The following is a 15,056-nucleotide window of genomic DNA, read 5'->3' as shown; positions in this document are numbered from 1 at the left end:
CAACGTACAAGTTGCCATGTTACGCGTTTGTAAGACGGAGACAGCAGGTTGTATAGCGTCTTTCAAGCCTACCTATATCAAAAAATTCCAGAATTTGAATACATTCATTACTAAAGGAAAAATAAAGTATGCACTACTGTGCATGCTTGGTGAAACACTTTGTACAATGTCAATGTGCCCTAGGCACAAGACAGGGATTTAACACCTAGGTGGGCGGGGAGGGTAGGAAGAAATATCTTAGAAAAAATGTTTGTTTTTAAAAATATGTTCGCAGTTTCAAATGGCTTTAAACATATTTACATACTCTTTATGTTGTAAGTAAGGGTTTGATAACCACCTTCCCCTCCACGGTGACTAAAACCCCGCCTGTTTATTTATAAATCCAAACATATAACATATAAGAAATTAATGTAGGACACTTAACACCTAGAATTTTTACCATAGATAATATATATCATAGGCATATATATATATTGGTTTATATAATTATATAGGTAGCTATGATTTTAGGAATCACGCTTTTACATATATGACAATTGATCGCAAAGACTTAATATTTTGTTAATGAAATAATTTGATTATAACATAAGATGTAATGATAATAATATGAAAATGAAATAAAAATATTAAAATTGAATAGATATTTGTTAACATATTATGGATATGATACTACTTCAAAAAAATCAGATATTTCAGAATTTGTATTAAATTGTGAAGTTTAACATATATTCCTTCTTTAGTTTTTCTTAATTTTACAATGTATGCCTGTAGCCTGTATTTAATTGTTCATAGGTATAACATTATTATTTCAATTAAACTCCTATCTTATAACTACAACTAAAACTATAACTTAAACTATTAAATTAACAACAACTAACTCGCTACTCGCCACGGCGACATACTAAAACGTATAAAAGCCCTAGTAATCGTCACTTGTCACGTTGGTGTCAATTATCCGTGTTCTGGAAAAAAACCAGTGTGGAATATCCGATAGATACCTAGGTATCAATAAAACTGTTTGGTGTCGCGGTTGTTAAAAGTCCGAATATAAATATAAATGAGCAGTGGCGTAATTGCGGGGGGCAAGGGGGGCACTTGTCCCACAGAAATGTTTGTGGAGGCAAATTTGCCCCTCCAAATAATCCACATTTAAAAAGTATTCTTAACAAGACTGTTAACATAAATACATAATATTATAATATTAAAATATTCTTTTCCTCCAATTACTTTATAAAAGTTTATATTTATTTTAGGTTTCTCTTGTTGAATAATATTATTTTGGTATTGTAGGTATTGTCAGTGTTACTGTTATTGCAATAATCGCATTATTTGTGACTATTATTATCCGTGATTTGTGAACACGTTATTATCTTGAAATCGCGATGACTACAGGAACAGCCGAACGGGAGGTTAATTTTTTTGCCCCCCACCCCCTCCTAGATTTTTATTCAGTTACGCTACTGTAAATGAGTACATAATAATCGTAGTTTTGTGTAGGTAATTGTTTTTATTATAAGAATTTTTATGACATTACATTGATATGTATTAATGTATTATCACACAACACAGTATACAGTACTATATTATTATGGATTATGGATTAACTATTAAGAGTACATATTATTCTCAGGGGCGCAATTTCAATGAAAACACTGGGGGTGCTGAAGCCCATCTATTTTTTTTTGTCATATTATTATATGTAGATAAGTATATAAATACAAGCAAATGGCAATTCGAAAACATGGGTCACTAGTATAAACTATAAATAGAATTATTTACTATCATTATCAACGATAAAATTATAACAGTGGCAATAGTAAATTGGGGTTTGTCCATAGAAACATAGAGTATTCCGAGTAATATATTTTGTCACACTGCAAATGTGTCCAGCGATGCGTTTTCGTCGAATTTCTGTACGAACGGGTGTTATCGATACCGCTACGGTATTTACAAATAATCTAAATTTAAAATATTCACTATGATTTTATGTTTTTGTTACACGTCTTATTACACGTATAACCCACTCAACATACACAAACGTTTCATCAGAATATCACTTGATTAGTTTTTTAAATAATAATATTATTTATAAATATAAATAAAAAATAACATAATAAAAACTGTTTTTTAATACATAATGACTATTAAAGTGTAAATTAACATGAAAAACTTTGGGGGTGCTAATTTCAAAATTAGAGGTGCTAAGCACACCCAAGCCCCGCCCCCCAAATTGTGCCTATGATTATTCTATTCTGTGATATTACTTACCTATAGATTTAGCCATTTAGGTCATAGGCAAGCTAGGACATTGACCGCAGTGTATGTGGCTGATGAAATGTCTTTCCGAAAAGGCGAAAAATATAAAAGATATAGCTCACTGCCTTAAAAATATTTATCATTATTATAATAAATACCTACTTATGTTTTTTTAACATTTTTTTTTGTTTAAAAATAAAAACATATTTTTATAAAGTGTTTAATGTAAAGCATAATATAATTGCATGATTTTTTTCAAATAACTAAGCCGTAAATATCGACCGTACCAATATTTCATAATTTTTTTTCTCCTAATAAGAATTATTTTGGGACTCTGGTATGGCCCAGTAGCGCAAATATGAAAAATGTTAGGGAGGGGGGCCCGTTCAACCACAAAAAATGTTTTAAAATTATAATATAATATAACAGCCCCCCTGGAATTGTGTTTAGCCCCCCCCCCCCTAACCCATACTTTTTTAGAATATACATCGTGACATAGTATACAAGAAATATAATAGGCTAAAAAAAATCATTATTTTGTAATTTTGTTTGGATGCAAAGGTTGTACTTTATTCTAAAAAAAAAAAAAAAAATAATAATAATAATTGTTTATTATGTATGAAAATATAAATGAAATACTTAATTAATTTTATCATTGTAAAGGTTATAAAAAAATAACATTTGAGTTATTTAAAAAAAAGGTGCCATACAATTACTTATTATTACAGTAACAGATTTTTATTTTATTGTTATTATAAATTCATTATATATTTAAAATGAATTTGTAATGTAGATATAGCCCAAGATATAACAACCAATAACTAATACCAAATGGGCTATTTAATATTTAGTATTAGTTATTGGTTATTTAAAATTAATTGCTCCTAGAATAAGTATGTAATGTTTTACATAAAGTTTTGAATTTTTCTCAAAAGTAGTAGAATAATATAGTTAATATTTTTTTATCCTACAATAAAATCCTCCATTACTAAATACATCTCTATTATATTATTAACACACATCATTCCTAATATTGTAAATTTTACTGTTGAAATGTCTCTGTTCAATTAAATACTACATCCGTCCAACTAATAATTTGAAATATCCTTAAACTTAAGGTACCTATGAAATCACTGACTATACACGATATATTTTCTCCTAGTCAGATTGAAATCCATTGTAGGGTGATTCTACATTTTTAAATTCATTGTCTTTAATCCCATAGCAGCACTTGTAAATCTTCATGAATTCCGTAGAAACTAGAAAATTGTTTACTTTGAAAAAATGTATACAAGATAACAATATTAATTTTGCATAGATCAGTAGAACATACGAACAAAATTCCCGTTATGAAGCTAAAACAATCATATTCATCATTGTCTTTCAAAAATTAGTTGAGAATCGATAGATAAAATTCTATAATTTAATTAAATTGATTTTTGTTAACATTGAACATTGATGCTGAACATAACTTAGCTTAATTTTTCTGAGTGGATTCAATGTCATGTATTAAGATAAAGGATTTGTGTTTAATACGATAACACCATTATCGACATATTTCTATGACATTAACATCAAGTTTCTTGCTCTTAAGAACATAAATAAATTCTTTATAGAACTCCTCAACAATTATTCTAAATCTCAGGAAAACATCTTTGAAAGACCTGAGACTACCGCTTTGAAAATTGACATAAATCAGCAGGTATTTGCCAGTTTTGTCCATTATGGCCTTCTCTTTAGTTATGTTTAATATCTATTCAGGAAGTTTTGGAATGAGCTCGTAATTCTTAATAACACGAACCAGGTCATCTCTCTTTGATTCATATTACTACTATGTCAACTTCAATACCTAAAAATAGACTCAACATTAGTGACGAGACCAAAATCAGTAAAGGTAGGCATCAACAAGTTAAAAATTAAATTTTTTTCAAAACTTAACTAGTTAGTTACTTTTCTAATCAACTAATGAACTTAACTAATTTAATTGACAGTTGAAATAACACTTTTCAGTTGATTTAAAAATAATCCATCAAGTTAAACATTTTTTTTTTTAAATTTTATATGTAAATATTAATATGAAAATAAAAATAATCCAATACTATAATAGTACAAATATTTTTGTCATTCTTCTTGGTAAAATAAGTTTGTACATTATGCATGAATATATTTTATTAGATTAGCTAGGCATAATATTATATGACCTTAAATTGCTATTTTATATAAAAAATAAATATTTGTTAAATTAAAATAAAGATTGTTTAGTTAGGATATTGTGTCCCGGATATATATTTAATAATCATGTAAAGTAAAATATGTATATACATTGTACATTATGATAAAAGTTCAATAAAATTGTTAATTATAATTTAGGAAATTAGAAAGAATGCAGTCATTCTTTATGTGATCCACATACTAATTTGAAAAAATAGATTAACTGATTTTAAACTGAGTTAGTTTATTATTAATTAATAATTTTTAACTTATCGATCTAAATGTATGATTTGTTGACACTGTTAACTTCTAACATATCGTTGAGTTCTGTAAATTTAACTTGCCCACCTTTGCAAATCAGTATCGTCCATTGCCTCTTCAATCAACTTTGTTTTATCATTGAACAAATATGCCTGACGAACCTGAAGTGCTTCAAAAAATTTAAAATTAGATGGTGTTATTATCAATTTACATATTTTCGGTTTTAGTAATCCTGCCATTTCCTGGCTGCTACTCTGATCCCTATAAAAACAACAAACATATTTGAATTTTTACGTTGTTCTTAATTATTTTAAAACTAGTCGAATAATACGATTACTCACGACATTGGGATTGATGTTCGATAAATGAGAAATCAAAATTAATTTTACTATTTTCTATGCACAAAATCACGGACTAGCCGACTAAGCCATGGCAATTTTCGTTAAGGCCAGTTGTACCGTTTTTGGTTAAACAATTATATTGAATAAATATTAATTATGAGCTAGGGAGATCTACAAAGTTGGGTAGTTGTACCACTGAATAACAGAGTCTATATTATATTTCTATTACAAGCAGTTTTCGTTTTGCAGTTTTGCTCAACAAAAGATTATAATATCAAATTATATGAAATTGTAATAAATTGTAATCCGTGGACGGACTGTGATACAGAATTCTGTGATCGAAACAGCGGCTGCCGGCTAGGTGATAAGGAATTTCTATTAGTTATCATTACAAAATACAAATTTACAAATCTATAATCACAACCGCCAAAATCACTTTCAGTTTTTATTAATTTTTTTCATTTCGAGTTTTGAGTTAATAAATTTATTACACTTTAAAGTATGACTAATATTATAATATTACCCTAATATCATTACACTACACAATTGTAAATTGTTTCGTTTTTATATTTTAGTTTACTTAATTATGTGTGTATTGTAATACATAATAAGACTAGTTTATATAAGAGTAAGAAATATTATTTGAACCAAATTGAAAATGGACAACCCGTCTGTCATTAGTTTGTCATCGAAAGCACTTGCAAACGTTTTAGAACTTATTAAAATGATGACTGGACTAAAAGTTTGTACCTTTGCATATTTGATATATTATTGTAAAATCAAAGTTTAGTAATCTGTATTGGTTTTGTCTTAGAACTTCAATGAAATTTATCTGAGATACGCTCAAATAATAAATAACTTGCATGATGTGTATTATGAACATCCTAAACAGTCAGATGTTGAATATTGTGTAAAAGGATTAATAGAAAAATATAATGTTCAAGGATTTCCGTTGGAAGCTAAGGAATTTGAAATGCGCATTCACCGATTTATTAATTATTCAAATATTAATAATCCATCTAATGTATTTAATAATATTGTACCTCCATTGATTGTACTTCATGCTAATAATAATGTCATTCAATGTTTTCTAGATGTCATCTGATGTTGTAAAATGGGCAATCGTAGGGATGATAATTAGTATGGCTAATAATCCTTGTGGTTCTAGAAATGCTTATCGTAAGACTAATTTAGACACTGTCAGAATTGAATTAGAAGGTGAAGCTGCAGTACTTGGTGATTCAGGGAAAACTGATCTTATACAAGAGTTACTAAACATTGGTAGGACTTCTGTAAGTATATAAAATATATATGAAATAAAAAAACTATAATTTTTGCTATAACTAAAAATACTTTATTGATTTCTAGTACTGTTTTGAGTCTGATTCTGAAACAGATTATCGAGCAGATTATGAAGATGAGGGTGATTTTTGCTCATTAAGTGTTAAATCACAAGAGAATATAGTTAATGGAATAAAAGATAATAATAACTCTCTACCTGGTAGGGAATATCTTAAATTAGTCTTTTCTCATGAGAATATAGGTAGAAATGTATTAATAAAACGGGCTTCTCAATTTTGGTGGCTCAATAAATCAGAAACAACTAAATGTGAACAACATCCTTTTTATTTCAGTTTAAAAAGGTAAACAATATATATTGTTCATATTAATGTCTGATTAATAAAATAAAATAACTGATTGTATATTATGTAAATATGAACGTTGACTATACTTATATTTTTAGATACACAAAAAACAAAATTTTTAAAATTATGGATGATAATTTCATAATACTTGAGTGTTTAAAGAACAATTTAACTATATCAAATATTCTTCAGTATAGTTTAGAAGAACAAAGTAAATTATTTGGATGTATGACTATTTCACCATCTATATCACCTGTAAGTTGTAGCTTTGTTTTTATGAATTAATTAAATAAAATCTTTTTTTTAATTAATCAATAATAAATTTATATTTAATGTTATTTTAGGAGGTATTTGATAGATGGATTTTAAATATTTCACCTTATGTAAAACAATTTAACCATCTAATAAAATTTACACACCATTTAAAAGGACTAAAAAAAATACCCTATACATTAAGAGCATATGCTAAAGGATTGGAGTACATTTTAGAACCAATAATTAATAAAATGTGTTTTATTGAAAATAGAATTAAAAATTGTGGTAAGTTTTTATTTTTGTTTTTGGTGTAACCATATGAAAAATGTATGTTCACTTAATCAATAATCATAGTTGGCCATGACACATTATTATCATTTGAAGAAGAAATGTATATGCATTTTCAAATTATTTCTTATGCTTATTCTGTGCATTCAAAAGCTATAGTTTCGAATTGGGAGACAACTGATAACTGGAAATCTTCAATTAAGTATTATACTATTTTATATATCATAATTGGTAAATGTATTTGTATGTTTGATGATTATTTTTATCTAAATTTCAGATTAATTTCGGTATTATTTTGGTCCATTCAAAATGCAATTATTGATTACCAAAAATTAATTGTTATGACATTGTTCTTATATGCATTTGAACCTTATGTACATATGACAGAATTATGGATTCATGCTGGACAGTTGGTTGATCAAAACAATGAATTTATTATATACAATTATGAAGGAGACAGCAGTATACCATTCAATATATTCTTTAATGATGTACATGAATACTTAAAAGATTGTAACTTAAGTGTACCACCAATTATTGAATATTTAATTCATTTTTTGAATCATTGTGATTGGAAAGTGTTTGTAGCATCAGAAATGAGTAATGATGCTATTGCTTTATGTGAAGTTCCCAGAGGTATGTTAAAATATCTGTTTATTGTAATTATTTGAGTAACTATTTAATTATTTTTAAATGTTAAATGATTTTAGGTCAATTGTTTAATAATTTTTTAATTGAAATAAAAAATTCTAATACCTTCTGGAAAAATTACATTTATCCTTTTGATGAATATAATCCATCCAACTGGAATAAATCACCATTGTTAGCATCAGCTTGTGTCCGTTATAAGTAAGTATTTGCATTCAGCTTATTGAATATATTGTATTATTTATGAAGTAAAAATTAATTAAAGGTTATAATTATTGATAATATTATGTAAATGTATTTTTAGCTCCCAGTTTAATCTATCCACTGTAAGTTGTTTATATGTTTATATGTATGTATAATATCAGATTTTCTATGTTTAGTAATTCCATAATCAATTTTCAAAAATATTGCTCATAATTTTAAAACTCATTAAATAAAATATATAACTATAATTAGTCAGTAGTCAGTATTATGGTTATGGTGTTTGATTTTTGATATTTATTTTGAATTCTAATTTTATAAATAGTATTAAAACTATTAAATACATAGTTTCATAATCAATTTTATTCATTGTTATATCACTTATATTATGTTTTATTCCTGCATGTAATTTTTTTATGAAATAACCGTTTTATTTAAGATGTTTTTGAAGGAGGGAGGTAAGTTATTTAACTTTTAATTTTTAATGTTTATAAATCCGTGTAAAATTCTAATTTTAATATGCATAATTTTTTTGAAACTCGGTTCAAGAAAACTAAAACCCTGGGCCTTTCCCCACTAATTTCATGGCAAAATGAATTATATTTATTTACTCTTAACTAAATATAATTAATAAAGTGTTGGTCATTTTAGATAGTAGTTATTAGTTAAATACTTCACTTTTATAATCAATGAAAATATTATGCTTGACTTATATTTTTTTTTTGTATTTATATTTGACTTATTAGATTCACTGATAAATCAACATTCGAACTGACTATACCATCAAGTTATGGAATTGTAAATATGTTTTTATTGGTTATTCAGAATGCCATAAATAACATTGGATTAGAAGTTGGAGATATTGTTCTTAAGAAAAATAAATTTGTGCATCATTTGAAGAATTTGTACAATATAATTTTCTTAGAAGATGTGAATAAGTCTGTTCAAATTGACAGAGTTATGGAATATAAGGTAAAATATATTCTTCTTTTTCTTTTTTACATTGTCCTTTGCTCCCAAATATATGGGGTTATACATCAATATAAGGCTTTGCCCTCATCTTTTATTTACTCGCACCAGTTTAGCTAAATTTGTAGTTCCTATTTTGTCTATAAATCTCTTATTTGATCTTCCTCTCCTTTTCTTCTACATTCATTTCCATAGCCACTCTCACTGCCTCCGCGTCACCCCTCCATATAACATGACAGAACCATCTCAACCTATTGGCTCTAATTTTGTCTACAATAATCAATATTAGTGCCACTCCTACACTACCTATAATTAATTGATTTACTATTCTATCCTATAATCTTTTCACACATCTACAGCGTTCTCATCTCTGCTACACTCAACCCCTTTCTGTTTTGTTTTATTGTCCACTGCCCAACATGACTATCTTCGAGAGTTCACAACTGCTTTATAAAATGTAGATTTTATAAAGGTAATTTAAAGTAAAATATATAATATTATTTTTATGTTAAATTAAAACTGTTTTAGTACAGGTAGGTAGTTTTGCTAGTATTGCAATTTTTTCACTGCTTTTAAACATATTTTTAATTATTATAGATTGAGCGCAATTCGTTTTTGAACAATTGTTTTTATTCACTTCTTAGTGATGATCACAGTTCAATTTTATCTAGTAATCATTCTTGTAATCTATCACTGAACTATAAAACAGAAAAAAATAATTTTTTTGGAGAAAATGATATATTCAATGATAATTTTGCTGATGAACTTGAACGTATTACAATTACTTATGATGTGAGTTTAAATCTTTAAGCATGTGTTTCATTTTTCGGATCTTATTAATTATATTTTTTATTTATGTATAGGTAAAATTTCCATTAAGCCTAATTTTAACCAATGAGGTAATATTTAACTATAACAAAATTTTTCGTCTATTAATAACAAGCAAACAAGCTGTAGCAATGATCTCTCAGTTACAAACTAAAGGTAAATATATGTATATATTATATGTACATTGTACATTTCAAATGCTCTTGAAATAATGCTCAATTATCAATACAATATTTCAGATTTAAATAAGTATAACTACTCATTAGATGTGAAGCGAATGTATTTTATTAGATTATGGATTATGTCAACTACTTATAAGCTACAAACATACTTCTTCAGTGTTGCGTCAAGATATCTGGGCTCTAAACTATTTGATAGTATTAAAAATGTGAAAAATGGTTTGGTTGCTTTTGAAAGAGGTTAGTTGTATGTTTATTTGTATTAATGTTGACTTAAGTTTAATATATAATATATAACATGTACAATATTATATATTATATGATAAATAGTATTCAGTAGATAGGTACCAATTTTATGTTTTAACAGCTTCTCCCGAATATTTCATTATTTTTTAACATTTCTCAACCACCTTAATCCTAAAATTTCAACTTGTAAACGAATATATTTTCAAACAATAATTAATATTCATACAATTTAAAGTACCTTAATTTTTCATGATTTTTCAATATATTTGAAGAATTATCTGTGGCCTATAAGATTTTATGAAATAAAAAATGTCTAATTGTTAGGAATATAATTTAAAATATTTTATTAAATTGAATTCTTCTCCTGTTGTTCATATTTTCCTAACAACATTTTTTTTTATAAATGATATTAATTTTGATTTTTAAAAATGTTTTTAACTTTGCCACTATTTCATTATACCTAAAAAAGTACATTTATCTGCAATTTCTGTAGAAAATGTATTACACTTCCAATTCCATTTTTAAAAATGCATTATTCTGTGATGAATATATTCAAATTACTTTTACATATTTACTAAAGAAATGTTTTTTTATAGTACTTGAAGATCATGTTAACCAGGCTATAAGGTTATGTATGCTAAATGGATCAATGGAAAAATATTCTTATGAGTCATTGGCATTGGTATTTATGAAATTCATTCTAAATAAAAGTTCAACACTTTAAACATTTTATTTACATATAGTTATGGAATGCGTGTGAACAATTTACAAAATTATGGGCGAGAAGTGTATTGGAAGACAGTATTGATGTTGAATTAATGGAAAAAATTGAAGAAGAATATGTAGATTCTTGTTGGAAATTAGCAAGTAGTTTGGACACGTACCTTTCATCTGAGGATGATACATCTAGTATTTGTAAGAATTAATACATTTTAATATTTTTGATGAATTTATATTATCTAATAATGGGTTATTTCAGTATTTGAATTCTGTCGAGATTTTATGTCAAGTATGCCAACTAAAGAATCGGCTGATCTTGATGGTAGTTTAATTTATAAATTGAGTGATTCACGGAATCGATATTCTTTTACATATATTTAAACATCATCCTAGAAATTTAAAATGTAGTTATTATAATAGACGTTTGTATGTACTTTTTCACTTAAATTAACCAGTTTATAAAAAATGTAAATAAATTATTATTTTATAATATTTAACTTTTTGATGTCTTGTAAATTGTCTGTTATATGAATATTTCTTATATATTTTCTATTTTAATGATTAAAACAAAACTCAATGTTATCCTAGTTAAATAATTGTGCAAGTTTATTATACCATTATTTCCTTATTTTATATTTCTTAAATAGTTTTAAGTTAATATCTTGAACCCTAAATAGAATAAATATTGTGATACATAAATTAATAAAAATAAAAAAGAACATTCTAACAGCACGTGAATTTTAGAAGCTTGGCACGGTCGAAACGCTGCATATTGTTTAGGTACGCGGTTGAAATGCACTGTTTGCGCTACCCATCTAATTTTGGCTGTTTCATTAATTCCAAAACCCCTGCGGGTTAACCGTTATGTGTGGCGCAGCTCTTAAGTTGTTAATGTTCTTGTTTTACTAGTTAGTAATTATAAAATTTATTTTATTATTTTCATAGTTTTTTTTTATAAATAATATTTTCAATAAATAAATGAATAAAAAATTGTTAACTAAACATAAATGTCTTACGCGTACTCGTTATTTTCTATAACTAACAACCAATTAACCTTCCAGGTCCTTTCTAAGACATTTATTATAGTCCTTAAGAGAAATAGTTGTCAAACATTGTCAAAATCTTGAATCTAGTATCACAATGTTGAACATGATATATTGATAAATGTTAAATAATAGTAAAACATTATTCAACTCAAGTAGGTATAACGCTTAATATGACTACCTACTTAATATTTTAAGGGAAGAGGGTTGTATTTCAAGTGTTCAAATAAATATAATTGATATTAATTTATAAACATATTTAATAAATAATTTGATTCGTTATAGTGGTGGATTTAAAAATTGAAATGTTGGTATCAGAAACCATTGATATATATTGTATATTTTAATACGCCGGGCAACACATTATGTTTGGGCGAAGTATGTAAAACAATTTATTTATAATATAGGTACTCATCATCAGTAGACAGTAACCTAGGTATTACATATTTTACAATTGTATTCATGAATTCCTAATCATAGAAAAAATGTTGTATATTCTTAGTTTTGTAATATTGACACTGAAATAGTTTTTTTCATATACACTTACCCCTGGTCGGCATGGTCGTCTGACGTCTTATCAATTTTTAGTTGTGTTCAGATATTATCGTATTTTACTGTGTACACAATATCGGTTACAAGTATCATGGATGTAGCTGTTATTTCACGCATAATAACAGAGATGATAAACGTTGATTTGGGCGCTTGTGTCAAAATACTATCCGTTTTGGGTTGTGCGCATCCACATTCTGTCGGCAAACGTAATAATATTTTATGACAACGTTGAATTAAATTGTAATTATGAACAGTCAATATTATTATTGAACACTGCAGTAATGTACCTATTTTGCCTATACAATACGCCGGTCAACACTTTATGTTTGGGCCAAGTATGTAACACAATTTATTTATAATAATATGATATTATACTCGTCAATCGTCATCAGTATTAACGACGAATTTACGATGTTTATTGTACTATATAACCTAGATAATAACTTAGGTATTACATATTTTACAATTTTATTTTTTCTTGTATATTCAATAATTAAAATAAACTTCGATAAAAATATTGGTTATATCAAGACTTACTGTTAGATTCAAAATTACTGTATGAACTAAGGAGGTCTAGTAGTTACAATAATATGTGAATTCGTTTTAAAAATTAAAATAACAAAATAATTATTAGGTTATGCTGTATTAGAAGTGGAATACTGCAGTTGAACATTGACATTCTACATTTCTACTACACAGAAGTTATACATTTAATTGGATTTGGTATTCCTATTACAAATACACGTAATTCTGATTTGAGCTTTATACCAAAATGTAAAAAAAACTGTGGATAAACTTCATTTATTTTCAAGAGCTAATATATAAATGCTAATAGAATCTTCGCTGTCTTGGTTTTTTTGTGTACTATCTCGCCTACAATTTAAAGCTAAAACATTGTTATTTCAGAAGCATAATGCTTAGTTAATATTTTCAATATTATCACCATTTTGTTTTTATTTTTTAGTGTCTTTGTTCCACTGGTTTCTTACATTTTTTCAGTTTTGTAATCTATACTCAATACTATTATATAAAGAGGAGTTGTTAATTACCGTTGTTGAGGGTTATCTCTAGAACTACTGAACCGATTTCGAAAATTCTTTCACCAATAGTAAGCCACATTCTTTGTGAGTGTCATAGGCTAATTCAGAAAGGGAATTGATCACCCCCGGTAGGCGCTCAAACAGGAATTTTGAGATTTACGATTTTTTTGTTTATTAATGGTTGTTATGGGTTATAGGAGTTGAGAATAATATTTATTTATTATTATTTTTTTTAAATTTGAATATGGAGCGTCTCAATTGCATTCGTTTCAATCAGTCGAAGTTACAATCAGACGAGTACATCCACTTGCGTGACGCCATCGCTACTGAAGAAGACGTGGCCAATGTTGGTCCTTTGACCATTCTCTCAGCTACTCGTGTTGGAAGCCCACGCGGCCACGCATGATGCATTCAATCGCGAATTGCAACGGGAGCAAGACTATGATCGAGATGTGCTGTAGGCTGAAAGAGTCGAACAAATGTACCGAAATAAGAGCCAATCACCATCTTCCTCTTTTGTTTAACATAATCCCAAATCAGTGAAAAACTATACCAATAATTATACCACTAAATAGTTATTTTGAAACTTATTTACTCGATGATGGTCGCATATTTGATCTTGGTGGTATTAAGAGTAATTCTCAATATTTTTTTTAATCCGGTCATATTTTTGACTAGAACCATCATTGAGTAAATAAGTTTCACCATAACTATTTAGTGGTATAATTATTGGTATAGTTTTAAACTGATTTGTGATTATGTTAAACAAAAGAGGAAGATGGTGTTTGGCTTTTTTGCTCATAATTAAAACATACTGCAACAAGTAAAATGTTGTGCTTCTAACTCAGTACCAAGGACTGTATGAACAGCATAAGCTTCATTTAAATATTTTCTACCTGCCAACATAATATATTTTGAAAATAATAAGAAAATACAATGTAAAAAGGTGGATAAGTGGATGTTGCTCTGCTGTACAGTAGGTTACAAGTGGGTCACTGTAATGGATGGTGTTAAATTTGAATTCAATGATATAATATCATTGTATAAGAAAAACGATTCTGAGCGAAAACGGTCAGTCAGCCTATGATAGGAGCCTATGAAATAAGTATATTTGATGATATTATTGTGAATAAAGTAATTTATATACAACCTATTTACGTGGAGTCTTGTTTTAAATTTTCAATCCTTAACCATAAAAGTTAAACATTTTATACATTTTTAACTACAAAATAATTAATAAATTATAAATTTGATAAATGTTGTCAAAATTTGAACTTTAAATGCTCATAAAAAAAATTATGCCTATGTATTTTTAATATTTTTCAACTGCAATTGTAACATTATATTAGGAGCTTTGCATTAAATTTTCACG

General features: G+C 27.1%; 1 protein-coding gene and 1 long non-coding RNA gene across 3 annotated transcripts; one reads left to right on the top strand and one right to left on the bottom strand.

Annotated features, from left to right (window-relative positions):
• Positions 1-2,881: 2,881 nt before the first annotated feature.
• Positions 2,882-14,580, bottom strand: LOC132944410 (uncharacterized). Of its 2 annotated transcripts, none has more exons than XR_009664457.1 (3): positions 12,640-14,580; positions 4,816-4,989; positions 2,882-4,105 (listed from the first exon to the last, which is right to left on the bottom strand). It is a non-coding gene; the product is annotated as an uncharacterized LOC132944410 (long non-coding RNA). The 2 variants fall into 2 exon arrangements; XR_009664456.1 differs by lacking the exon at positions 12,640-14,580 and adding an exon at positions 5,070-5,360.
• LOC132944406 (uncharacterized) lies at positions 5,660-11,931 on the top strand. The gene is made up of 16 exons (XM_061013726.1): positions 5,660-5,811; positions 5,884-6,093; positions 6,164-6,361; positions 6,438-6,712; positions 6,814-6,970; positions 7,060-7,255; positions 7,325-7,460; positions 7,536-7,894; positions 7,969-8,107; positions 8,854-9,079; positions 9,674-9,868; positions 9,940-10,060; positions 10,144-10,323; positions 10,926-11,011; positions 11,073-11,244; positions 11,309-11,931. Exons 1-16 carry the CDS (start codon positions 5,728-5,730, stop codon positions 11,428-11,430), a joined length of 2,856 nt encoding a protein of 951 aa, XP_060869709.1. The 5' UTR covers positions 5,660-5,727; the 3' UTR covers positions 11,431-11,931.
• Positions 14,581-15,056: the final 476 nt, after the last annotated feature.

The sequence above is a fragment of the Metopolophium dirhodum genome, chromosome 5 (genome assembly GCF_019925205.1).
Source record: "Metopolophium dirhodum isolate CAU chromosome 5, ASM1992520v1, whole genome shotgun sequence".
NCBI lineage: Eukaryota > Metazoa > Arthropoda > Insecta > Hemiptera > Aphididae > Metopolophium > Metopolophium dirhodum.
This window is presented reverse-complemented; position numbering and strand designations above follow the sequence as displayed.

Excerpts from the sequence above, each read along its gene's own strand:
- LOC132944406 (XM_061013726.1), top strand. The coding sequence starts at position 5,728 with ATGGACAACCCGTCTGTCATTAGTTTGTCATCGAAAGCACTTGCAAAC. Across the intron at positions 9,080-9,673 it reads ACAGAGTTATGGAATATAAG|ATTGAGCGCAATTCGTTTTT; the intron begins GTAAAATATATT and ends TAATTATTATAG. Across the intron at positions 9,869-9,939 it reads GTATTACAATTACTTATGAT|GTAAAATTTCCATTAAGCCT; the intron begins GTGAGTTTAAAT and ends ATTTATGTATAG.